Consider the following 27,202-nt stretch of genomic DNA (forward strand, 5'->3'; position numbering starts at 1 on the left):
CCCTGGCCCCTGGCCCAGCGTCACTGCGACCCTGGCCCCTGGCCCAGCGTCACTGCGACCCTGGCCCCTGGCCCAGCGTCACTGCGACCCTGGCCCAGCGTCACTGCGACCCTGGCCCCTGGCCCAGCGTCACTGCGACCCTGGCCCCTGGCCCAGCGTCACTGCGACCCTGGCCCCTGGCCCAGCGCCACTGCGACCCTGGCCCCTGGCCCAGCGCCACTGCGACCCTGGCCCAGCGCCACTGCGACCCTGGCCCAGCGCCACTGCGACCCTGGCCCTGCGCCACTGCGACCCTGGCCCTGCGCCACTGCGACCCTGGCCCTGCGCCACTGCGACCCTGGCCCTGCGCCACTGCGACCCTGGCCCTGCGCCACTGCGACCCTGGTCCCGCGCCACTGCGACCCTGGTCCCGCGCCACTGCGACCCTGGTCCCGCGCCACTGCGACCCTGGCCCCGCGCCACTGCGACCCTGGCCCCGCGCCACTGCGACCCTGGCCCCGCGCCACTGCGACCCTGGCCCCGCGCCACTGCGACCCTGGCCCCGCGCCACTGCGACCCTGGCCCCGCGCCACTGCGACCCTGGCCCCGCGCCACTGCGACCCTGGCCCAGCGCCACTGCGACCCTGGCCCAGCGCCACTGCGACCCTGGCCCCTGGCCCAGCGCCACTGCGACCCTGGCCCCTGGCCCAGCGCCACTGCGACCCTGGCCCCTGGCCCAGCGCCACTGCGACCCTGGCCCAGCGCCACTGCGACCCTGGCCCCTGGCCCAACGACACTCCGACTCTGGCCTCTGGCCCCTGACTCTGCAACACTCTGACGCTGGCCTCTGGCTCTTCAACACTCTGACGCTGGCCTCTGGCTCTTCAACACTCTGACGCTGGCCCCTGGCCCAGCGCCACTGCGCCCGGCAAAGCGTCACTGCGACCCTGGCCCAACGTCACTGCGACCCTGGCCCCTGCCCCAGCGTCACTGCGACCCTGGCCCAGCGTCACTGCGACCCTGGCCCAGCGTCACTGCGACCCTGGCCCTGCGTCACTGCGACCCTGGCCCCTGGCCCAGCGCCACTGCGACCCTAGCCCCTGGCCCAGCGTCACTGCGACCCTAGCCCCTGGCCCAGTGCCACTGCGACCCTAGCCCCTGGCCCAGTGCCACTGCGACCATGGCCCCGCGCCACTGCGACCCTGGCCCCTGGTCCAGCGCCACTGCGACCCTGGCCCCTGGTCCAGCGCCACTGCGACCCTGGCCCCTGGTCCAGCGCCACTGCGACCCTGGCCCCTGGTCCAGCGCCACTGCGACCCTGGCCCCTGGTCCAGCGCCACTGCGACCCTGGCCCCTGGCCCAGCGCCACTGCGACCCTGGCCCCTGGCCCAGCGCCACTGCGACCCTGGCCCCTGGCCCAGCGCCACTGCGACCCTGGCCCCTGGCCCAGCGCCACTGCGACGCTGGCCCCTGGCCCAGCGCCACTGCGACGCTGGCCCCTGGCCCAGCGCCACTGCGACGCTGGCCCCTGGCCCAGCGCCACTGCGACGCTGGCCCCTGGCCCAGCGCCACTGCGACGCTGGCCCAGCACCACTGCGACGCTGGCCCAGCGCCACTGCGACGCTGGCCCAGCGCCACTGCGACGCTGGCCCAGCGCCACTGCGACGCTGGCCCAGCGCCACTGCGACGCTGGCCCAGCGCCACTGCGACGCTGGCCCAGCGCCACTGCGACGCTGGCCCAGCGCCACTGCGACCCTGGCCCAGCGCCACTGCGACCCTGGCCCAGCGCCACTGCGACCCTGGCCCCTGGCCCAGCGCCACTGCGACCCTGGCCCAGCGCCACTGCGACCCTGGCCCAGCGCCACTGCGACCCTGGCTCCTGGCCCAGCGCCACTGCGACCCTGGCCCCTGGCCCAGCGCCACTGCGACCCTGGCCCCTGGCCCAGCGCCACTGCGACCCTGGCCCCTGGCCCAGCGCCACTGCGACCCTGGCCCCTGGCCCAGCGCCACTGCGACCCTGGCCCCTGGCCCAGCGCCACTGCGACCCTGGCCCAGCGCCACTGCGACCCTGGCCCAGCGCCACTGCGACCCTGGCCCAGCGCCACTGTGACCCTGGCCCAGCGCCACTGCGACCCTAGCCCCTGGCCCAGTGCCACTGCGACCATGGCCCAGCGCCACTGCGACCCTGGCCCCTGGTCCAGCGCCACTGCGACCCTGGCCCCTGGCCCAGCGCCACTGCGACCCTGGCCCCTGGCCCAGCGCCACTGCGACCCTGGCCCAGCGCCACTGCGACCCTGGCCCAGCGCCACTGCGACACTGGCCCAGCGCCACTGCGACCCTGGCCCAGCGCCACTGCGACCCTGGCCCAGCGCCACTGCGACCCTGGCCCAGCGCCACTGCGACCCTGGCCCAGCGCCACTGCGACCCTGGCCCAGGGCCACTGCGACCCTGGCCCAGCGCCACTGCGACCCTGGCCCAGCGCCACTGCGACCCTGGCCCAGCGCCACTGCGACCCTGGCCCAGCGCCACTGCGACCCTGGCCCAGCGCCACTGCGACCCTGGCCCAGCGCCACTGCGACCCTGGCCCAGCGCCACTGCGACCCTGGCCCAGCGCCACTGCGACCCTGGCCCAGCGCCACTGCGACCCTGGCCCCTGGCCCAGCGCCACTGCGACCCTGGCCCCTGGCCCAGCGCCACTGCGACCCTGGCCCCTGGCCCAGCGCCACTGCGACCCTGGCCCCTGGCCCCGCGCCACTGCGACCCGGGCCCCTGGCCCCGCGTCTCTGCGACCCGGGCCCCTGGCCCCGCGTCTCTGCGACCCGTGCCCCTGGCCCCGCGTCTCTGCGACCCGTGCCCCTGGCCCCGCGTCTCTGCGACCCGGGCCCCTGGCCCCGCGTCTCTGCGTCCCGGGCCCCTGGCCCCGCGTCTCTGCGACCCGGGCCCCTGGCCCCGCGTCACTGCGACCCGGGCCCCTGGCCCCGCGTCACTGCGACCCAGGCCCCGCGTCACTGCGACCCTGGCCCCGCGCCACTGCGACCCTGGCCCCTGGCCCAGCGCCACTGCGACCCTGGCCCCTGGCCCAGTGAAACACCCACAGTGGAACACTAGTGCTGAACACCGCCGCCTCCTCACCAGTCTTGATGATACTGATACAATGCTTTATGTGACCTTGTTGCTTTGAATGAATTGTTTTGTTTTTTCCCAGGCTACTTTGAGTGAGCAGTGTTTGATGTCCCAGTTGGTCCATGTTCTGCTAGGGGCTTTGTGTTTATCCATCACCCTTGTCACGATCTTCTTCACTGAGCCCAGGCTTGTTTGGTTCGTTAGAACTCAATTCCTTTCTCAGGGCAAGAAAGAAATGTAGAATTGAGAATGAAACAAGCAGAATGGTGATTCCAAAGCCAAGAGACACCAACACCAGAGGACTTCCAGGGTGATGGATGAAAATTTTGCATTTTAATTATTATAAAATCACAGAGACTCAAAGTAGTCATGGAATCATCAGCTCCAAATGTGTGGGATGGATTTCACCAGAGATTTGAAACAAGCCTGCTGCACTGTATTTATTGAATAGATTGAGTTCAAATTTTGTTTATCTCTTAACAGCCTTATCTTCATACTTCATTTTGCACTGTACAGATAAATGGAATATAGGGGAGATGGGAATTAATGCATTCCCAATGTGGTGTTGGGAGGAAAGTAAAATCAGCAAATGAAGTTTCAACACAGATAAATATGGGGGTGTACTTTTTGATGGGAAGTGTCAGCGAGTTAGTTATTCCATGGAAGGTATGTGACTGGTGGACTAAAAGGAGCAAAATACACCGACTACTAAAGATTGTATCACAGGCATTAGATGCTACAGTAAAAAGGACAGAATTCAAAATTTGAGAAGTTATGTTAAGCCTGTACTGAACCTTGTTTAGACCACATTTATGTGTACTGTAAAAGTAATTATCGGTAATTATACTGGGAAATATCAACTTGCCCAACATAAATTGGGATAGTATTAGTGTAGGGGTTTAGAGGAAGCGGATTTCTTGAATTGTATCTGGGGAGTTTTTTGTATCAATACATAAGTCCCAACAAGAGACGGTGCAGTGCCCGATCTGGTTCTGGGAAAAGTAGCTGGGTGAGTGTTCGCAAAGGCAGTGGGGGAACATTTAGGCAATAGCAACCTCAATATAGTATGGCTCAAATTTATTCTGGACAAAAAATGTCCTACAAGGGCTGTAGATTGGGGAAGGCAGCTTTTATTAAAATAAAGCAGGATCTGGCCACAGTAGACTGGGATCAGCTCTTTGCAGGTAAGTCTACAATGGAGCAATGGGGGTCATTCAAAAAGGAGATGGGAGAGTACAAGTCCAACATGTACCCTTTAGAGCGAGGTGTAGGAGCAAAATGTTCAGAGAATCCTGGATAATACAGAGCTGGATAAAGAAGAAGAGTAAGGCTTTTAGCAAGTCCAAAGGAAGCAATTCTGCTATGTTCATAGAGGAATACAGGAAGTTCAGAAGGAAACTTAAGAAAGCAATTAGAAGAGCAATGAGTGGGCATGAGAAAGGACTTGCAAACAGGATTAGAAAGAATCCTAAGATATTTTATAAATGCTTTAAAGACAAGAGGTAAACGAGGAAAAGAGTAGGGCCCATTAAGGACTGAGAGGGTAATCTGTGTATAAAGCTGCAGAATATTGGAAGGGCTTTAAATGAATACTTCTCTCCGGTCTTCACGCTGGAAAAGGAAAACATAGAACGTGACAATGCAGTACAGGCCCTTCAGCCCTCGATGTTGCGCCAACCTGTGGAACCAAGGTGAAGCCTGTCTATCCTACATTATATATTTATCTCATGACCATTTCAATGCTCTTAAAGTTGGTGAGTCTACTACTGTTGCAGGCAGTGCGTTCCATACCCCTACACTGTCTCAGTAAAGAAACTACCTCTGACATCTGTTCTATATCTATCACCCCTCAATTTAAAGCTATGTCCCCTTGTGCTAGCCATCACCATCTGAGGAAAAAGGCTCTCACTGTCCATCCTATCTAACCCTCTGTGATTATATGTCACAATTAAGTCACCTCTCAACCTTCTCACTAATGAAAACAGCCTCAAATCCCTCAGCCTTTCCTCATAAGACCTTCCCTCCATACCAGACAACATCCTAGTAAATCTCCTCTGAGCCCTTACCAAAGCTTCCACATCCTTCTTATAATGTACATTTGTATAGAATTCAGGAAAAGGGACTGTGAGGAATTTGCACAGTTTGACATAGGAAATGGGGAGGTATTGGAGGTTTTGTTGGGCTTAAAAATAGACAAGTTTCCTGGCCCAGCTGAATTGTACCCCAGGCTGCTGTGGGAGGTGAAGCAGGAAATCACAGGGGTTCTTACTTATACAAATTTTTAATTTCAGTCTGGCCATGGAGGAAATGTCAAAGGACTGGAGGACTGCAGATGCAGTTCTACCTTTTAAGAAATTTGATAGAGATGAACCAGAACTTACAGACCACTAGGTCTTATGCCAGAGATAGGAAAACTATTGGAGGAACTTCTAAAGGAGTGAATTATTACCCAGTTGGAAAGCATTGGATTATTTAGGAAGTCAGCATGGCTTCCTCAGAGGGAGGCGGAGTGTGTGGATGAGGGAAGTTTAATTGATGTAATTTATATGGATTTTAGCAAAGCTTTTGGCAAGGTCCCAGATGAGAGACTGAGAAGGTTAAAGCATGTTGAATTGAGAGTAAATTGGCAAGGTGGATCAGAAACTTGCTTAATAATAGAACGCAAAGGGTAGTAATAGAAGGCTGTTTGAGTCACTGGAGGCCAATGTCCAGTGCTGTACCACAACAATCAGTACTAGGACCCTTATTGTTTGTTATATAAATAAATGATATAGATGAAAATGTGGGGGAATGTTAAGTAAAGTTGCAGATGACACTAAGATTGGTAGAGTGGTGAATAGCAAAATCAAAACGTGTGGCACTGGAAAAGCACTGCAGGCCAGGCAACATTGGAGGAGCAGGAGAATCAACATTTCGGTCATAAGCCCTTCATCAGGAATGTGGGCTTATTCCTGATGAGGGGTTTATGCCTGAACGTCGATTCTGCGGCTCCTTGGATGCCACTTGAATTGCTGTGCTTTTCCAGCGCCACACTTTTTGACACTGATCCCCAGCATCTGCAATCCTCACTTTCTCCTGGTTAATAGCAAATACGATCACATACAGATATAGATGGGTTGGTCAGATGGGCAGGCCAGTGACAGATAGTATTTAACTCTGATAAGTGCAGGGTGATGCGCTTTTGAAGAAGAAACAAGATGAGGAAGTGTTTAATGAATGGCAGGATACTGGCTTAGAGGGACAGAAGGATTATTCACAGATCCCTGAAGTCAGCATAGCACGTGAATAGGATAGTTAAGAAGACATATGGGATACTTGCTTTCATCAGGTGTGGCATAGAGTATACGAGCAAGGAGGTAATGTTGGAGTCATACAGCGTGTTGGTTAGGCCACAGCTGGAGTACTATGTGTAGTTCTGGTCACCTCATTGCAGGAAGGACGTGATAGAACTAGAGGGGGTACAGAAGAGGTTCACCAGGTCTTGACTGGAATGGAGATGTTGAGCTATAAAGACAACTAGATAGGCTTGGATTGTTTTCTTTAGAGCAGAGAAGGCTGGGGTGGGGGGGTGGGAATCATGATTGAGGTGCATAAGATTTTGAAGGGTGTGGACAGGGTGAATATAGAGTAGCTATTCCCCTTGGTTGAAGGGTCAATCACATGAGGGCATGGTTTTTAGGTAAGGGGCAGGAGATTCAGAGTGGATTTGGGGGAAAAAAACTTATTCACTCAGCAAATGGTGGGAATCTGAAAACGTAGTGGAGACTGGAAACCTTACAATCTTTAGAAAAATGTTTGGATGTGTTCTTCAAGGGATGTGGGCCAAGTGCAGGAAATTGAAATAGTGCACTTTTCGTGGTAGTTATGTCAGTGTAGACTCGATGGGCTAAGGGCCTGTTCTGTGCTGTATGAATCGGTGAATCTATGCAGGCAGTCTGGTCACCATCTTATTAAAAAAGGATGTAGAGGTACTGGCAAGGGTCAGGGAAGGTTTATGAGGATGATGCCAGAAAAATCGAGGAAGGATTGACCAGCTGGGTCTGTTTTCTCAGGGGAAATGCCTGAGGGTAATCAAGCGGAGATCTTTAAAATAAAGGTTTTGATTGAATGGATGCAGAGGGAATGTTTCATCTTGTGGGGAAGAACAAATGAGAGGCCATCAGTATTAGAGTCACAAAGTTCAGGAATTCAGGAGAAATCACCTGAGCTGGAGACTGGTGAGAATGTGGAACTCCCCCAGGCAGGGACTGGTTGAAACAAATACTGTCTTCATAATCATAAGATGATTACTATACAGAAGAAGACTATTTGGGCCATTGTACCTATACTACCTTCACCCTATTGACCTGAACATTCATGACTCAAATAAGCTTAACAAAGCCTTTCTCAGCCTTTTCTTCTCCAGAGAAAATACTATCATCTCCAATTTATCTATTTAACAGAAGATTCTCATCATTGGAATCATTCTTGTAAATCTCTTCTGCATCCTCTCAATGTGTGCACATAGAACATAAAACATTACAGCGCAGTACAGGCCCTTTGGCCCTTGACATTTCACCGATCTGTGGAACCAGTCTGAAGCTCATCTCACCTACCCTATTTCATTCTCGTCCATATGCCTATCCAATGGCCATTTAAATGCTCTTGAAGTTGGTGAGTCTACTACTGGTGCAGGCAGTACATGCCCCTACGACTCTCTGAGTAGAGAAACTACTTCTGATATTTGTCCTAAATCTATCACCCCTCAATTTAAAGCTATGTCCCCTCGTGCTAGCCATCATCATCCGAGGAAAAAGGCTCTCACTGTCCAACCTATCTAACTCTTTGATTATCTTGTACGTCTCAATTAAGTCACCTCTCAACCTTCTCTCTAACGAAAACAGCCTCACATCCCTCAGCCTTTCCTCATAAGACCTTCTCTCCATACCAGGCAAAATCATAGTAAATCTCCTCTGAACCCTTTCCAAAGCTTCCACATCCTTCCTATAATGCGGTGACCAGAACTGTACACAATACTCCAAATGTGGCCACACTGGAGCTTTGTATTGCTGCAGCATGATCTCATGGTACCGAAACTCAATCCCTCTACCAATAAAAGCTCACACACTGTATGCCTTCTTAACAACCCTATTAACCTGGGTGGCAATTTTTAGGGACCTGTATAAATGGACACCAAGATGTCTGCTTATCTACACTACCAAGAATCGTACCATTAGCCAAGTAGCCTGCATTCCTATTACTCCTTCCAAAGTGAATCACCTCACACATTTCCGCATTAAACTCTATTTGCCACCTCTCAGCTCAGTTCTGCAGCTTATCTATGTCTCTCTGTTACCTACAACATCCTTCGTCACTATCCACAACTCTAGTGACCTTGGTGTCATCTGCAAATTTACTAACCCATCCTTCTATGCCCTCACCCAGGTCATTTATAAAAATGACAAACAACAGTGGACCCAAAACAGATCCTTACAGTACCCCACGAGTAACTGAACTCCAGGATGAATGTTTCTGATCAACCACCACCCATTGTCATCTTGTTTCAATTAGCCAATTTCTGATCCAAACCGTTAAATCAACATCAATCCCGTGCCTCCATATTTTGTGGAATAACCTACCATGGGGAACCTTACCAAATGCTTTACTGAAATCCATATACATCACATAAACTGCTTTACCCTCATCCACCTGTTTGGTCATCTTCTCAAAGAATTCAATAAGGTTTGTGAGGCACGACCTACCCTTCACAAAACCATGTTGACTATCCCTAATCAACTTATTCCTTTCCAGATGATTATAAATCCTATCTCTTATAACCGAAGTAAAGCTCACTGGTCTATAATTATCAGGGTTGTCTCTACTCCCCTTCTTGAACAAGGGAACAACATTTGCTATCCTCCAGTTTTCTGGCACCATTCCCGTAGACAATGACGACATAAAGGTCAATGCCAAAGGCTCAGCAGTCTACTCCCTGGCTTCCCACAGGATCCTAGGATAAATACCATCCAGCCCAGGGGACATATCTATTTTTACACTTTCCAGAATTGCTAACACCACCTCCTTCTGCACCTCAATCCCATCCACTCTAGTAGCCTGTAATGTGAATACTGAAGAAAAGTATTCATTTAGCACTTCCCCTATCTCTTCTGACTCCACGCATAGTTTCCCACTACTATGCTCGATTGGCCCAAATCTTACTGTAGTCATTCTTTTATTCCTGATATACCTGTAGAAAGTCTTAGGGTTTTCCTTGATCCTGTGTGCTAACGATTTCTCATGTCCCCTCCTGGCTCTGCTTAGCTCTCTCTCTTTAGGTCTTTCCTGGCTAACTTGTAACTCTCAAGCAATAACCATTCCTGTCCCTGCTCTACCAATGTCTCTGAAATGGCCACAACATCGAAATCCCAAGCACCAACCGATGCTGCAAGTTCACCCACCTTATTTTGGATGCACCGAGCGTTGAAGTAGACACTTCAAACTAACTTCTTGCTTGCCAGTGCCTTCTTGTGATCTTGAAATCTTAGTTCTGACTTCACTACTCTCAACCTTCCATATATTCGAACTACAATTTCAGTTCCCATCTTTCAACCCACCCAAAGAGCATTAGCAAATCCCCCCCCCCCCCCCAAGGAAACTGGTACCCCTATGGTTCAGGTGAAGACCATCCTGTTTGTAGAGGTTCCAATTGTCCAGGGATCCAAACCCTCCCTCCTGCAGCATCCCTGTAGCCACATGTTCAACTGCTCTCTCTGTCTATTCCTTGCCTTGCTAGCACGTGGCAAGGGCAACAAACCACAGACAACATCTGTTTGTTCTAGCTCTAAACTTCCACTGTAGCTCCTTGAATTTCTGCCTTAAATCCCCATCTCTCTTCCTAACTATGTCGTTGGTGTCTATGTGAACCATGACTTGCGGCAGCTCCCCCACCTCAAGAATCCCGAAAATATGATCTGAGACATCACGAACCCTGGTACCTGGGAGGCAACACACCAACCGTGAGTCTCTCTGATTCCCACAGAACCTCCTATCTGTCCCCCTAACTATTGGAATTCCCAATGGATAATGCTCTGCTCCTCTACCCCCTTCCCTTCTGAGCAACAGGGACAGACTCTGTGCCAGAGACCTGTGCCCCATTGCTTTCCCCTGGTAAGTCGTTCCCCCCAACAGTATCCAAAACAGTATACTTGTTGTTGAGAGGAATGGTCACAGGGGATCCCTGCACTGCATGCCGGTTGTCTTTCAGTCCCATGATGGTAACCGATTTACCTTCTTCTTTTACCTGAGGTGTGACTACCTGCCTGTAACTCTTTTCAATAACCCCTCCATCTCCCGAATGATTCATCCAGCTCCAGTTCAGTCACGCGGTTTTCGAGGAGCTGGAGTTAGGTGCACTAGCCACAACATCATTTTGCAGAACTGAGAATCATCCTTAGCTGAAGGTTGGACATTTTGGCTGGTGCCTCTGCAAATTCTGCTCTCCCTTTCCTCAGTACCCAAATGTTTTATGAACATTTAAATGCAGCCTATTCATAGGTTCCTCCTTATCTATTTTGAAACCTTGAAGTGCATGACAGCCTCCTTTTTCATCATAAGCTGGTGAACATTTTTGCAGCTAACATAAAGGGGAAACCAATCTTTTTCTCCTTCCTTACATTGTTTTTAGGTCCCCTCAAAATGTCTTTCTTGGCCTAGTTCTCAATTGTATTATTCACCTATTTGACTAAACACAATTTTTCTTCATCTTATTCTTATTTTGGTTAGTTCTTGTCTTTTTCTATAACCAACCTAAAGTTATGATGCAAAGACCACTGTCCCTTAAATGGTCTCGCTTTGACACTTGATTCACTTTGGCCAGTCATTCTCAAGAGCCAGATCCAGAAATGCATGCTCCGTATACGGCTGCGAAAAAATTTCCACATACTCCAGCAACACATGGGTCTGCCTTATACACTACTTCCATTTCAGCTTTCAGATGATTAAAGTTCCCAATATAGCTACTCAATAATATCTTTATAATTTCCTTGCAAATTTGTTCTTCTACATCCTTCTCACTAGTGGATGATCTGTAGACAACACCAACCAATGCAATTGCACCTATTTTGTTCTTTCACTCTATTCAAATGAATAATTTCTTTGATTCCTCTGGGAAATCCTCTTTCTTCAGCATTGCAGTGCTATATTTAAACAGGACTACCAGCCCTCCCCTTCCTTTCCTGGACAACTTGTATTCAGGAATTTTTAATACATAGTCCTGCCCTTGAATTAGAACTCTGACTGTTGTACACTGATTTAGCAGATTGGATTTGTGCTGCTTCAGTACTAATGTGGTCTGATTGAAAACCAGATGGAAAAGCTAAATAACTGTGAAATCTTCTAATTCAAACCACAGACCTCAAATGGAGTATGTGATATAAAATCAGGAAACAACATTTTTTTGTTGTTTTATTTATATAAAAATAAGTATTTTTTCACTCCAGACAATACTAAGGCTTAACAAAATTAGCTTATAGCTATTGTCACTTTAGAATCAGATGTGACTTTGCAGATCTTTTCTCATTTATTGAAGACGCTCTTCGGCTGATCGCTGGTTCCCTTTGTGAAAACTGTCTCTTGTCCTGTTCTCGCGGCACTGAAAACAGAAGGAGCAGCTCCACCTTCCTTCTCTGTTAGTACAAACAAAGCATGTAAACTTCAGAAACATTTGCGTAGTTACAGAACAGTCCCACCATTGCTGGCAATCATTATAGAATTGAAACCAAGAGAGCCACAATCAGTGTGAGCCCAGATTCAGCAATACTGGGGACCAGGTTGGGGATGTTCAATATTTTTCTTCCTGGAGATGGTAATGACCTGGCAATTGTGTGGTGCAGATATTATTTACCATTTATAGACTGACTAATCCTAAAATTACACACTTAATTAAATCTTAAATAAAAACAATCCTCTGTCACGAGTGAGGCATGTTAGATAACATGTAATCGTGTAATTGCAGGATTGTTGTAAACCGCCTGGTTTGCTACTGTTTGAGGGAGGAACAGCTGCTGTCCTTAACCTGTCTAGCTAACAGCTGACTTCAAATCTATAGTAAAGTGGTTACCTCTTAACCACTTTCTGAAATGACTAGCAAGCCACCCAACTGCATCAAACCGCAAGTGACATATACCATATATATCACTGACATTGACCAAAGACTCAAAAACACAATAAGGGACTACCATTCCTGTCCAGTCCACCTCACTGACATCTGGGAACTTCTGGTGAAATTGTGAGATAGACGCCTAATAAAGTCTTGTTCATTGAGTCATAACTTACAGCGAACATTCCAGATACCACCATCATTATCCTTGAGAATGTCCAATTCCACCAACATGACACACTCACCAGGGCGAGCAGCAATAGTATATAGTCAGGAGGAAATTGCCTGGGAGTTCTTGACATTAACTCCAGACCCCAAGAAAACCTATTAATCAGGTTAGACAAGTATAAGGAAACACTGTCTGTCTTCCTCAGCTGATGATTCAGCAATCTCTGCTGAACACCACTTGTAAGAGGCACTAAGAGTAGAAGGGTAATGAATATGGTTTGGGTGACTGGATAGCACCTGTATTGGCCAAGGTAATTTGATCATGAAAGACATAGCTGCTAAACTGTACTTCTCTTGGGTGTTGAAGCAATGAGGTAATATAAAACGCTTGACCTTGCCCTCACTGAACTACCTATCACTGACTGTTCGGAATGGAATAACCAAAGGAATGACCTTGTGGAGAAGGAGGACACATGTAGCATTACCATCTGTAAAATAATTAATTGAGAACAGAGATGTGGAGAAAGAGCAGAGAAGTAGGTCTTTGAGAGAACTGGCACAAGCAAGGAAGTCTGAATGATGTCTTCCCGTGCAGTGTCTTTCTATGAACTGCCATAAGGTGAGCAAGCAGTTTGCTGTGTTTTAAATTCAGGACATCTCTAATAATCAGAGGCAGTCAGTAGCTGGAAATATTTTTATTCATTCACAGGACATGAACACCAGTGACGCCAGCAGTTATTGGCTATCCGTAGTAGCTCTGATAAGATGTAATTGGGAATAAGCATTTGTTTGTGCTTCAGAAGCTGTTTAGCTTGAAAATATCTTGCACTGGGAGGGCCAAGCCTCTGTCCCTTTTGCTGTTTCTGTAAATCAAAGCACTGCAACCTATTATATATTTGTTCATGCAAACGTACCTGTTTTATTTGTTGACCAGTAAAAACAAAACCTGTTTACTGACTTATTTAAATATCTGAGTTTCATTTTCCTTCAATCTTAAGTATGGATGAGTCTCAAATTTTTCTGGTTCATCATTAAAAAGACTGAAGCGAACAGTTAAATCTGCACAAATTCTGGTTTCTGTTGAATTCATGGTGGAATTTGAACCCATGGCTACAGAACATTAGAGTCTGGGATTCTGGATTAGTTCAACATTACCACAATGCCACCACCTCTCCATGAACCTAACTACACCCCTTTGCAGATTTTATGCTCTCTTCACAACTTTGATTCCTATTGTCATCAGTAAATGTAGTATCCATGCATTAGACCTCTTCATAAAAGTCATTTATATAGCTTAAAGAGTTGCACAGTGGTTAGCACTTTTGCCTCACAGTGCCAGGGAACCTGGATTCAAGTCCAGCCTTAAGCAACTGCCTGTGTAGAGTTTGCACATTCACCCCATGTCTGCACCGGGTGCTCTGGTTTCCTCCCACAGTCTAAAGATGTGCAGATTAAGTGGATTGGCTAGAGTGTCCAAAGATGTGCAGGCTAGATGGATTGGCCATGGGAAATGCAGGGTTACAGGGATATGATAGGAGGGCGTGTCTAGGTGGAATGCTCTTTGGAGGGTCAGTGTGGACTCAGTGGACTGAATGGCCTATTTCCACATTGTAGGGTACCTATTCTATATACTTTATAAATAGATGAGGTGAAGCAGTGATTTGTGTGATATTCTGTTCGTCACTTTTTTCCACTCAGAAATTACCTATTTATACCCACTCTGTTCCCGCTTAGCTAACCAGTCCTCTATCCATGCCAAAATGTTGTTAACTCTTGTATTATAACATGGTTAAATGTGAAGTTGGAGAGATAAATGAGGGTGGGGGTGGGGAGAAAGTAGCATAGAGTACAATAGGTGAATGGGGGTGGGGATGAAGGTGATAGATCAGGGAAGAGGGTGGGGGAAAGTAGCAAAGATTACAATGGGTGGATGGGGGTGGGATGAAGATGATAGGTCAGAGAGAAGGGTGGAGTGGATAGGTGGAAAGGAAGATAGACAGGTAGGACAAGTCATGGGGACAGTGCTGAGCTGGAAGTTTGGAGCTGCGGTGAGGTGGGGGGAGGGGATATGAGGAAACTGGTGAAGTCCACATTGATGCCCTGGGTTTGAAGTGTTTCGAGGTGGAAAATGAGGCGTTCTTCCTCCAGGCGTCGGGTGATGAGGGAGTGGCGGTGAAGGAGGCCTAGGACCTCCATGCCAATAACTGACTCATCTTCCACCTCGAAACACTTCAACCTCAGGGCATCAATGTGGACTTCACCAGTTTCTTCATTTCCCCTCACCCCAGCTCCAAACTTCCAGCTCAGCACTGTCCCCATGACTTGTCCTACCTGCCTATCTTCCTTGCCATCTATCCACTCCACCCTCCTCTCTGACCTATCACCTTCATCCCATCCCCATCCACCCATTGTACTCTTTGCTACCTTATCCCACCCTCCTCCCTGACCTATCACCTTCATCCACCACCCCCATTCACCTATTGTACTCTATGATACTTTCTCCCCACCCCCACCCTCCTCTCATTTATCTCTCCACCCTTCAGGCTCTCTGCCTGTATTCCTGCTGAAGGGCCTGAAACGTCAATTTTTTGCTCCTCGGATGCTGCCTGAACTGCTGTGCTCTTCCAGCACCACTAATCCAGAATCTGGTTTCCAGCATCTGCAGTCATTGTTTTTACCCAAATGCGAAGTTACCCACTTCGGTAGGAAAAGCAGAATGGCAGTGTATTATTTAAATGGTAGACTGTACCTTGATATCTTTGTTCATCAATCATTGAAAGCAAGCTTATTGGTGCAGTAAAGATTTAGGAAGGCAAATGATATTTTGACCTCTTCGCAAGTGAATTTAAGTACAGGAACAAGGATATCTTATTACAACTGTACTGGGCCTTGGAGAGATCACACCTGAACCATTTTGTTCCATTTTGATTTCCTTACCTAAGAATAGATGTACTTGCCATAGAAAAAACACAGCCAAGGTTCACCAGACTGATTTCTGGGATGACAAGTTTTCAGATGATGAGAGATTGGGTTGACTAGGACTGTATTCAGTGGAGAAAGTGAGATGCTGGAAATCAGAGTCAAGAGTGTATTACTGGAAAAGCACAGCAGGTCAGACAGCATCCGAGGAGCAGGAGAATCAATGTTTCGGGCTAGAACCCTTCATCCGGATTCCTGATGAAGAGCTCTGGCCCGAAACGTCAATTCACCTGCTCCTCGGATGCTGCCTGACCTACTGTGCTTTTCCAGCAACACACTCTCGACTTTGTATTCAGTGGAGTTCAGAAGAATAATAGTGAGCTTGCTGAAAACATTAAATTATGACAACTGGACAGACTAGATGCAGACAGGATGTTTCTCTGTGAGACCTGAAACAAGGTGTCATGGTCCCAGGATATGTATTAGACAATATTGGTTTGAAATGAGAAATTTCTTCACTCGAGGATGAGGAACCTATGAAATTCTTAATTGCAAAAGGCAGTGAAGGCCAATTTAAGGAAGAAATGTAGATTTCTAGACACTAAAGGCATCAATGGGTTGGGGAGATTGGGATTCTGTCACTGAGATAGAAGTTCAGTTCTGGTCAAATCGAATGGCACAGCAAGCTTGATGGCTGGAATGGCCTACTTCTCCTATTTTATACTTCAATCCCACATCTAGAGTAGAAGCATTCAGGAGCAGCATAGCACATTTAAACAGTGTGTACGAAAGAACCTTTATTACACAGGACAATTCCATGTTGCCTCCTTGGAAAAAAAAGTCACTGAGCAGCTGCAGGACATTCTGAACGAGGTTGGTGAACAGCCAGAGGTTATGCTTGAGACCAATTCCAAAGGCTGAACCATAAAGTGATTACATCCTGATTGTAAATTTGTGCTCTCTGGTTACTAATCATTTTGCTATTGCAATCAGCTTCTTATTTATTCTGTCATGTTTTTGAACACACAAACCTAATCTTACTTTAATGTTCTCTCCAAAATCTTAACTTCATTAGTTTTTCATGCAACTAAAGTCCCTCCCCCTCTACATGAAATCCATACTCTTTCCAAGATCTTGATACCTTCCATAAAAGATGGTGTCCAGAATTGATCACAAGGCTTAAGCTAGGACTCAACCTGCAATACATAAACGCTTAATCATGGATAGCCATAACCAGCTTCATTCTAGATGTGAATCAACTCTTGGGAACTTCGATGAGATTTAAAAAAATTTTTTTTGAAATCTCATTTTCAGGCTTTCAGTTCCCAGCATGCTTTCTATCTATTGCTTTCATTAACAGGGGATCGAGTTTAAGATCCACGAGATTTTGCTATAGCTCTACAAGTCACTGGTGAGACCACACTTGGAATATTGTGTCCAGTTCTAGTCACCCTACTATAGAAAAGATACAGAGGCTTTGGAGAAATGCAAAGAAGGTTTACCAGGATACTGCTTGGAATGGAGGGCTTGCCTTGTGAAGAGAGGTTGACTAAGTTCGTACTACTCTCTGGAGAGAAGGAGGAAGAGAAGTGACCTGATTAAGGTATACAAGGTAATGAGAGGCATGGATAGAGTCGATAGCCATACACTTTTCCCCAGGGCAGGATTGACTGGCACAAGGGGTCATAGTTTTAAGATATTAGGAGAAAGATATAGAGGGGACGTCAGAGGAAGGTTCTTTCAGCAGAGAGTTGTGAATGCATTGCCAGCAGTGGTGGTGGAAGCAGAGTCATTAGGGACATTTAAGTGACTGCTAAACAAGCACATGGATAGCAGTGAATTGAGGGGTGCGAAGGTTAAGTTATTTTACATTTGGATTAATCCTCGGCGCAACATCGTGGGCCAAAGGGCCTGTTCTGTGCTGTACTGTTCTATGTATTATTAATCCAGAGTAGGTCATTATCCCTGTGCTGAAAGGACAGTGAGAGTTATGCCATATTATGCTGATACTGATTGGTCAATTATCTTTAATTCTACTACTGATAGGTCAGAATGCCTCATGAAGGGTGAATGGATTTGTTAGATTGTTGATCAAAAATCTGTGGAACTCATTGCCACAGCAGGCTGTGGAGGCCAAGTTATTTGGCTGTATTTAAGACAGAGATTGATAGATTCTTAATTAGTAAGGAGATCAAGGGTTACAGGGAAAAGGCAGAAGAATGGGGATGTGAAGCATACTAGCCATGATCAAATGGCTGAGAAGACAATCCAAGTGCCCTAGTTCTGTCATATATTTTATGGTTTTATGAAGAATTTACCAAACAAATTAGATGCATCCCAGCAAAGAAACAGTACACTATTATTAGTGTTTGTGTAATTAGATTACTTACAGTGTGGAAACAGGCCCTTCGGCCCAACAAGACCACACCAACCCGCTGAAGCGCAACTCACCCAGACCCATTCCCCTACATTTACCCCTGCACTTAACACTATGGGCAATTTAGCATGGCCAATTCACCTAACCTGCACATTTTTGGACTGTGGGAGGAAACTGGAGCACCTGGAGGAAACCCACGCAGACAGGGGGAGAATGTGCAAACTCCACACAGTCAGTCGCCTGAGGCAGGAATTGAACCTGGGTCTCTGGCGCTGTGAGGCAGCAGTGCTAACCACTGTGCCACCATGCTGCCTGCATTGTTAATGGGCAATCCTTTAGAAAACAGATATGCTCCACAGGCTCTTTTCTGTGAGGTATCTGTTACTGCTGAACCCAGCCAATAGAGTCACAGAGTCATACAGCATGGAAACAGGCCCTTTGACCCAACTGGTCCATGCCAACCAGGTTGCCTAAACTGAACTAGTCGTATTTGCCTGTATTTGGCCCATATGCCTCTAAACTTTTAAAATACATTTGCATGAATAAGAAATGTTGTAATTGTATTTGTCTCTATTACTTCCTCGAAAAGGTTGTTCCATACATTTGCCACCCTCTGTGTGAAAACGTTGCCCCTCAGGTCCCTTTTAAATCTTTCCCCTCTCATCTTTAAACCTATGGCCTCTAGTTTTGGACTGTCCTACCCTGGGAAAAAGACCTTGACTATTCACTTTATCTATACCTCTCATGATTTTATAAACTTCTATAATGTCACCTCTCAGTCTCCTATGTTTCAGGCAAATGAAATCCCAGCCTATATCACCTCTCCATATAACTCAAACCGTGCAGTATCAGTGATCTTTCTTGTATCCTTTCCAGCTTAATAACATATAGCAGAGCAACCAGAATTGTTTGCAGTACTTCAGTGTAGCCTTACAAGTGTGAACCAGGTCTCAAAGGCCACAAATGATTGACAATATGATGGGAAGACATGAGGTGACACAGTCTGCAGAGGGACAGACAGGCTAAATCATAGAGTCCCTACAGTGTGGTAGGAGGCCATTTGTCCTATCAAATCCACACCGACCTTCTGAAGAGTATCACACCCAAACCCACCCCTATCCTTGTAGCCCTGCATTTCCCATGGCCAATTCACCTAACCTTCATATCTTTGGACCGTGGGAGGAAACCAGAGCATCTGGAAGAAACCCACACGGGCACAGCAAGAATGTGCAGACTCCACACAGACAGTCAGCTACAGATGGAATCGAACCCAGGTTTCTGGCACTGTGAAGCAGCAGTGCTAACACTGAGCCACTGTTCTGTCCACTGAGTTGGCAAAACTTATCAGATGAAGTATAATATAGGAAAATGTGAGATGCACTTTGGCAGAAAGAATAGAGGAGCTGAATATTATTTAAATGGAGAAAGATCAGAGAAAGCTACAGAATAAAGGGATTTGGCGATCTGAGTACCTGAATCACAAAAAGCTAGCATTCACCTTCAGTAGATAATAGCTAAGGCAAATGCAATGTTGGCCTTTATTTCAAAGGGCATGGAATAGAAAAGCAGGGAGATCTTGCTAAAACAATACAGGGCACTAGTCAGACCACAGCTGGAATGCACTGAACAGTTTTGGGCACCTTGTCTAAGGACTGATATACTCAACCCACATATGGAGTTACTATGTTATGAGGAGAGGTGGAGTCATTTGGGTCTGTAATCAAAAGAGTGAGAGGGAACCTTATTGAAATATACAAGATTCTTAGGGGGCTTGACAATTGTAAATGTGGAGAGGGTGTTTCCCTTTATGGGAGAGTCTAGGACCAGAAGGCATCACCTTAGAATAAGGGGTTGCATGTTTAAAACAGATGAGGGGGGATTTCTTCTTTCAGAGGGTAGTCGATCTGTAGAATTTTTTATTCTAGGCTGGGTCTTAAAGTATATTCAAATCTGAGATAGACAGATTTTATTTATGAGTAGTGGATTAAACAGTTAGTTAGAACATAGAACAGCACAGCACAGGAACAGGGCCTTCAGCCCATGATGTTAGCTAAACATGACACCAAATTAAACTAATCCCTACTTCCTGCCTTTGGTCCATATCCTTCCATTTCTTACATATTATGTGCTATCTAAATGTCCCTGTTATTTCTGCCTCCATCATCACCCCTGGCAGGACATTCCAGAGCTCTAACATTCTGTATTAAAAAAAACTTGCCCCTCATGTCTCCTTTGAACTTTCCCCCTCTCTCCTTAAATGCATACTCCATAGTATTAGACATTTCAACTCTGGGGAAAAAAGATTCTGACTGTCAACTCTGCATCTCATAATTTTATAGACTTCTATCAAGTCTCCCCTTAGCCGCTCTAGAGAAAACAACCAGAGTTTTTTTAGGCTCCCCGTTTAGCTCATACCCTCTACAAAGCCTCCACATCCTTTCTATAATATGGCGACGAAAATTGAACTCAATACTCTTAAGTGTGGTCTAACCAAAGTCTTATAAAGCTGCAACATGACATCCTGACTCTTGTACTTAGTTCCCTGACCAATAAAGGCAAGCATGCCATACATTGTCTTTACCAGTCTATCCACTTGCATGGCCACTTTCAGGGAGCTGTGGACTTGAACCCCAAGATCCCTCTGTACATCAATGCTGCTCAGGGACCTACCATTAACTGTATACATTTCCTTAACATTTGATCTCCCAAAGTGCAGCACCTCACTCTTACCCAGATTAAACTCCATCTGCTATTTCTCCGCGCATATCTGCAACCAATCTATATCCCACTGTATCCTTTGACAACCTTCTACGCTACCCACAACTCCACCCATCTTTATATTGTCTGCAAACTTACTTACCCACCCATCTACATTTTTATTCAAGTGAGCTTTTTATATATATACTCACACAGCAGAGGTCACAATACAGATCCCTGCAGAAAACCACCAGTCATGGACCTCCAGCCTAAAAAAAACCCTTCTACCAGTACCTTCTAGGGGGCAATCAATTTTGAATCCACATGGCCAAGTCACTATGGATCCCATGCATCTTAATCTTCTGGATGAGCATACCTTGTCAAAAGCTTTACTAAAATCCATGTAAACAACATCCACAGCTCTACCCTCATCAATCACCTTTGTCACCTCCTCAAAACATTCAATCAAATTTGTAAAACATGTCCTGTCCTGCATAAAGCCATGCTGGCTGTCCCTAATCAGGCCATGCTTTTCCAAATATGCTAAATCCTATATTTAAGAATTCTCTCCCGTAGCTTCCCAACCACCAGTGTGAGACTCGCCGGTCAATAGTTTCCCAGATTATCCCTATTCCCCTTCTTGAACAGAGGAACAGCATTAGCTACCTGCTAGTCCTCCAGGACCTCTCCAGTGGCTCGTGAGGACACAAAGATCTTGAGGTCAAGATTAGAGTGATGTTGGAAAAGCACAGCAGGTCAGGCAGCATCTGAGGAGCAGGAAAATCGACATTTTGTGCAAAAGCCTTTCATCAGGAATGAGCCCCTCTTGCATCTCTCAATAACCTGGGGTAGGTACCACTTCTTTCTTGATCTCAAAATGCCCCACACTCATCTCACTATACTCCATATCATTCTTCTGGGTGAATACCGATGGAAAGTACTCATTTATGATCTCACCCACATCCTGCGCCTCCAAGCACAAGATCCCTTCTTTATTCTTGAGTGGTCTTAGCTTCACCCTAGTTATTCTTTTTTTTAAATATCTACAGAATGCCTTGGGATTCTCTTTAACCCTCCTTGCCAGGGTCAATTAGAGACAAAAAGACTGCAGATGCCGGAATCCAAGGTAGACAAGCAGGAGGCTGGAAGGACACAGCAATCCAGGCAACATCAGGAGGTGCAGAAGTCAACGTTTCGGGTGCAACCCTTTGGAGTCATTTAATGGCCCCTTCTTGCTCCAATTCCCTGCTTGAGTACTTTCTGCTTTCTTTATGTTCCTCATGGTCCTGTTCGATGTTAGCTTCTTAAACCTTACATATGCTTTTTTCCCTCCTTTTGACTAAATTCACAACCTCCCTCGCTATCCAAAGGTCCCCCTTACCATTGCCATCCTTGTCCTTCCTCCTTATAGGAACATGCCGGTCTTTAACTCTCATCAGGTCTTTAAACAATTCCCACGTCATATGTGGATTTTCCCCATAACAGCTCCTCCCAATTAACTCTTAACTCCTGTCTAATACTGAAGTAATTTGACCTCCCCAATTTACTACCTTCCCTCAAAGTCCTGACTTACCCTTATTCATAGCTATCTTCAAACTTAAGGAGTTGGGATCACTGTTTCCAAAGTGCTCTCCCACTGAAAAGTTTCTCTATTTCGTGTATTTATTTATTTATTGGTTGAGTTTGCTCCTGAAGTAACTGGCTCCGTGTATAAAGTCAGTTTGTTGTGCGTTGAAAGGAATTCCAATTCCACCTTCTCGAATAAGAATCGTTCCCAAAAAAATCGACCTCTCTCTTTAAAATAAGAATTCGCTTTGTTCAATTCTGCACGGATGGCTGAGTTTTCAGCTGCTTCCCTTCCCTAGAAACTACCCCCAAGAACACTCACCGCATTGCTGCATTACGCGGAACGTTTTCGACTGGACTTTCTGTTCTTTTCCCAGTTTACTTCGAGCTCCTTTAATATCTTCCTCCTTCATCGGTGGCCGTTTCTTCTTAACAACGTGCACTTCCTAGACAGTACATTTTACAAGAACTGGTTGAGAACATACAGAAAACAGTGAACGAAAGCCGCGCAGACAAGCAGTGTTTTACCTGCGACATGGTCTGCGAGCTGCAAAGTGACCCAGCGTCGGAGCCTCTCGCTTGGAATCCAAGGAGCTGCTCCGCGTTTTGTTGCTGCTGCTCAGTTTCTAATTTTGGGGAGAATGAGCTCAGAGCTCGTCACCAGCCGCTTATTATGACCCATGATTCTTGTTTGCAGAATTTCCTGAACATGTTTGATGTTCATAAGCAGCTGCAGAGACTGACAAGAGAGGGCTGGGGAGAGCTGCAGCTGAACTGGGTAAGATGACGTGAGTTTATAACAGAGACAGAACATTCTCGGGTGTATCAAAGTCCCCACTCCGTATAGGAAAACCCATGCCATCATCAGGAGCTGTCATCGCAGATCTTGTATTTTTTGGTCAGAAAATTTGGGATGGGGTGGGGGAAATTCGGTGAATCACTACGCTCTCGGGTTTTTTTGGGAAACTGGATTATATACTGATTATCATTGGGCCAGTTGCAAATTTAACGGGGGAACCAGGAAGAAGAGAATTCATGAAGTATCTGCTGGGTAATGCCAGACTTGGGGGTTTTCAGAACCAGCTGCTGTTCCTGACTCAGGTCCTATATTTGTATACTGACATTTAGAGAGACTGCCCAATGTTTGTACCCTCTTTAATTTCATGATCAAAATATTCAAAATGTTTGCAGCTGACAGAATATCATCATAATCTTTACATGGATTTGATGGTGATGAACATTCTGTGAGAAGATTCATATCTAGGATTGAAGAAGATTATCTTTGGCCATTGTCCAGACTGGAGATTGTCAACGGAGTGGTCTCCATCTCAAATGACACCTGGATCTTTCTCTATTCACTGTTCCACCTGTTGTGGAAAAAATAATACCCAAAGAATACCTGTCTGTAAGAGTGATGTTGCAAAAACCCTTATAAAGTTTAATAAGTATTTAGATGTACACTTATGACACCAAGGCTATGGGCCACGTGCTGGAAAGTGGGATTAGGATAGTTAGGGTGTTGCTTTTGAACCCGTGTGGACACAGTGGGCTGCAGGTCAATGCTGTAGATCATTATGCTTCAACCCAAATTAATTTCAGTTTATGAACTGTTCATTTCCCATCTTCTGTACAAAACTTCAATCTGAGTTTGCCCCTTTTGCTGAGAAATCATTGTTTTTAAGTCTTGTTTAATTCTCAGGCTCGTAAATAGCCAATTCAGTACCAAATTCATGTTGATTTAAGTCATCTTTGGTTTTCTAGGTCTAAACAGTGAGACAGTGGATGATTAAAACTAAAGCTAGGTAAAGGTTCATCGAAGTTGCCTGAAAAAAAACTCTGGGAGCTTGAGTTGAGGCAGTTACATGAAGATTGGTTTTCACACTCGGGAGTATTTGACAGATCACATTACATTTGAGGTATAGAACTGATTTTTTTTAAGAGATGACTGAAATAGTGTACAGGGAAATCTAATTAATTTCAATTATTTGAACTGTCGGGCAGGATTTGATTAAGTCTTTAATCGGAGGTAATCTGAAATTGAAACTCATGGAATTGAAAACAAATTATTGATTCAACTAACAAAATAGCTGAAAGGCAAGGAAGGAATGGGAATGAATAAGATGTGACTGGAGAAATTCTGCAACTATTTTAATATTTATTGAGAAAATGGGATATTAAACTTTGCAAAAAAGACACATGAAATAAAGCATTTCATCATGTATTCACCAGACCAGGACAGAAGAAACCAAACTTTAAAAAGAAACACTATATTACCTGGAAAGTGAAGGTGTCTCAAATGTTTAAGCAACAGATGAAGCTTGCTGTCTCAAACTGCTAATAAGCCATAGTGATTTTCTCCACTAACAGAATGCTGTAATCAAGTCAAAAAGATGTCTTGCCTACAACACAACTAAGTAATGTGATATTTGTGTTTCAGTGCTGGTGTGATGCCAGTTATATAGTTTGTTTGTCCCAATTACTGACAGACCAATCAAACAATAAACCCTAGGAGAAAGTGAGGACTGCAGATGCTGGAGATCAGAGTCGAGAATGTGGTGCTGGAAAAGCACAGCAGGTCAGGCAGCATCTGAGGAGCAGGAAAATTTACATTTTGGACATAAGCTCTTCATCAGAAATGAGGCACCCTTGTAGAGAGAGGAGGAGAACGTCTTCAAGGTAGGCACCCTTGGAAGAGCCTTCACAGTAAGGTTTAAATCAACTAGGAGATCTTGTAGAGAGAGGAGAACTCATTCCTGATTACTGATGAAGGGCTTATGTCTGAAATGTTGATTTTCCAGGACCTTGGATGTTGCCTGACCTGCTGTGCTTTTCCAGTACCATGCTCCTGAAACAATAAGCCCTGTTGACTGTTCACAATGAGCAGCTTATTGACCACATAAACTAGCCCATGCTTGCAAAAATGCAAAACAGTGTGTCCAATGCTAGATGTGATTCTGCTATGGAACAACATTCATTAAATAATTCATTAAATTCAAAGTGTGTTAAGAATTGCACCAGAAACCAATTTAGTCGTATTTTAAAGTGGTTTCATTTGTGTGTGCTACAAGTTACATATATTATCACACAGGACCCTATTAGATTAGATTACTTACAGTGTGGAAACAGGCCCTTCGGCCCAACAAATCCGCAGTGCTAACCACTGGATTAGTGGTGCTGGAAGAGCACAGCAGTTCAGGCAGCATCCGAGGAGCAGTAAAATCGACGTTTCAGGCAAAAGCCCTTCATCAGGAATACAGTGCTAACCACTGTACCACCGTGCCACCCCCATTTCTCTCACTTCCAACATCACCCAATATTTCATCTCATTGGACTAGAAATACCACCCATAAAGCTGAAGTTAAGTCATGGCTCAATATGTGAAAGTGAACCATTATTAACTCGATCTCACTCCTCCCAGAAAACTATAGCTACTTTTCTTGACTTCTCAAACTAGCAACCACTAAATTTATTTGACAGAAGAAAATAGTTCATATCCAGTTGGGTCCTGGAAAGAGAACAGCTCCTTGATGGTACTGGGACAATTAATATCTTAATTAATACATTCATACAGCTCTTTATTGAAGATCATTACAGAAAATGAGTTTGATTTGTTGTCATGTAGAATCATAGAACCCCTACAGTGTGGAAGCAGGCTATTCAGCCCATACCAACCCTCTGAATATCACCCTACCCATCCCTGTGACCTTGCATATTTCCATGGGTAATTCCAGCCTGCACATTATAGGAAATTTCCCATGGCCAATCCATCTAACCTGTATATCATTGGACTGTGGGAGGTAACTGGAACACCAGAGGAAACTCACATAGACACAGGGAGAATGTGCAAACTCCATACAGTCACCTGAAGGTGGAATCAAACCCAGGTCCCTTGCACTGTGAGACAGCAGTACTAACCACTGAGCCACCATATACTGAGATAGAGTGAAAAGTGTTGCTTTGCATGCTGTTCAAGCAGATCATACTGTACAAAGTGTATCAGTTTCAGCAAAAAGAATGCAGAATACATTGTTAAGGCACAGAGAGAGAATGATCAGAATTAACATTTGAGAGGTCCGTTCAAAAGTTTAAAAAAAAATCCAAAGGCCTCACAAGCTTTTTCCTGTCCAGGAGCAGCGGGAGACAGAGCAGAGGTGACGGGACCAGGAGGTTGCCGGGAAGGTAAGGACTTAGTATACATTTGGGGAGCGGCTAAACCCAAGATACTACACAGGTAGTATCTCCCTCCTGCCCCCCCCCCCCCCCTCCTCTAACCAAAAGAAAAGGGTGACCTTATAGAGGTTTACAAAATTATGAGGGGCATGGATAGGATAAATAGACAAAGTCTTTTCCCTGGGGTCGGAGAGTCCAGAACTAGAGGGCATAGGTTTACGGTGAGAGGGGAAAGATATAAAAGAGACCTAAGGGGCAACGTTTTCACGCAGAGGGTGGTATGTGTATGGAATGAGCTGTCACAGGAAGTGGTGGAGGCTGGTACAATTGCAGCTTTTAAGAGGCATTTGGATGGGTATATGAATAGGAAGGGTATGGAGGGATATGGGCCAAGTGCTGGCAGGTGGGACTAGATAGGGTTGGGATATCTGGTCGGCATGGACAGGTTGGACCAAAAGGTCTGTTTCCATGCTGTATATCTCTATGACTCTGTGACTCTGTAGAGTAAGGCTTTTTCTTTTATATATTTAAGTGCATTGTTTGGTATTAGTTGAGTTAGAACTAAGGCTAACAATGGCAGGGGACCTCAGACCTGTGGCATATGTCTCTTGCTTAATGAAGGAGCTCAGGGATGTGGCTGATGTCCCTGACTTTTACACTTGCAAGAACTAGACAGCAAAGAAGGTTACTTCAGATTGCAATGGTATCTTGATCAGATGGGCCAATGGGCTGAGAAGTGGCAGATGGATTTTAATTTAGATAAACGTGAGGTACTGCATTTTGGGAAAGCAAATATTAGCAGGACTTATACACTTAATGATGAAGGGCTTATTCACTTCCTGATGAAAGGCTTTTGCCCAAAACATCGATTTTCCTGCTCCTCGGATGCTGCCTGACCAGCTGTGCATTTCCAGCACCACCCTAATCTCGACTCTTATACACTTAATGGTAAAGTCCTGGGAAGTGTTGCAGAACAAAGAGTCCTTGGAGTACAGGTTCATAGCTCCTTATAAGTAGATAGGATAGTGAAGACTGTGTTTGGTATGCTTTTCTTTATTGGTCAGAGT

General features: G+C 46.3%; 2 protein-coding genes across 9 annotated transcripts in view; one reads left to right on the forward strand and one right to left on the reverse strand.

The window, feature by feature from the left end:
* rft1 (RFT1 homolog) overlaps window positions 1–13,367 on the forward strand; it is a 101,304-nt gene extending 87,937 nt beyond the window's left edge. For 3 of the 4 annotated variants that reach the window (XM_087994032.1, XM_043713123.2, XM_087994034.1), the window contains one exon: window positions 3,185–13,367. In XM_087994032.1, the coding sequence (XP_087850158.1) occupies window positions 3,185–3,343 (159 nt within the window). In that variant the 3' untranslated portion in view covers window positions 3,344–13,367. The remainder of the gene's footprint in view (window positions 1–3,184) is intronic. The other variant, XR_015759355.1, reaches the window with a different exon arrangement.
* Window positions 1–22,686, reverse strand: part of LOC122561367 (musculoskeletal embryonic nuclear protein 1-like) — a 173,752-nt gene extending 151,066 nt beyond the window's left edge. For 2 of the 5 annotated variants that reach the window (XM_087994038.1, XM_087994037.1), the window contains exons 1-2: window positions 22,494–22,685; window positions 22,288–22,411 (exon numbers count right to left, since the gene is read on the reverse strand). In XM_087994038.1, coding sequence (XP_087850164.1) covers window positions 22,288–22,411; window positions 22,494–22,502 — 133 coding nt within the window. In that variant the 5' untranslated portion in view covers window positions 22,503–22,685. Of the gene's footprint in view, window positions 1–11,526; window positions 11,766–22,287; window positions 22,412–22,493 lie in introns of those variants that run through there. The other 3 variants (XM_043713122.2, XM_087994035.1, XM_087994036.1) reach the window with 3 other exon arrangements.
* Window positions 22,687–27,202: the final 4,516 nt, after the last annotated feature.

This window comes from Chiloscyllium plagiosum, unplaced genomic scaffold (assembly GCF_037043375.1).
Source record: "Chiloscyllium plagiosum isolate Xiang-an unplaced genomic scaffold, Cpla_swu_hap1 HiC_scaffold_14, whole genome shotgun sequence".
Classification (NCBI taxonomy): Eukaryota; Metazoa; Chordata; class Chondrichthyes; order Orectolobiformes; family Hemiscylliidae; genus Chiloscyllium; species Chiloscyllium plagiosum.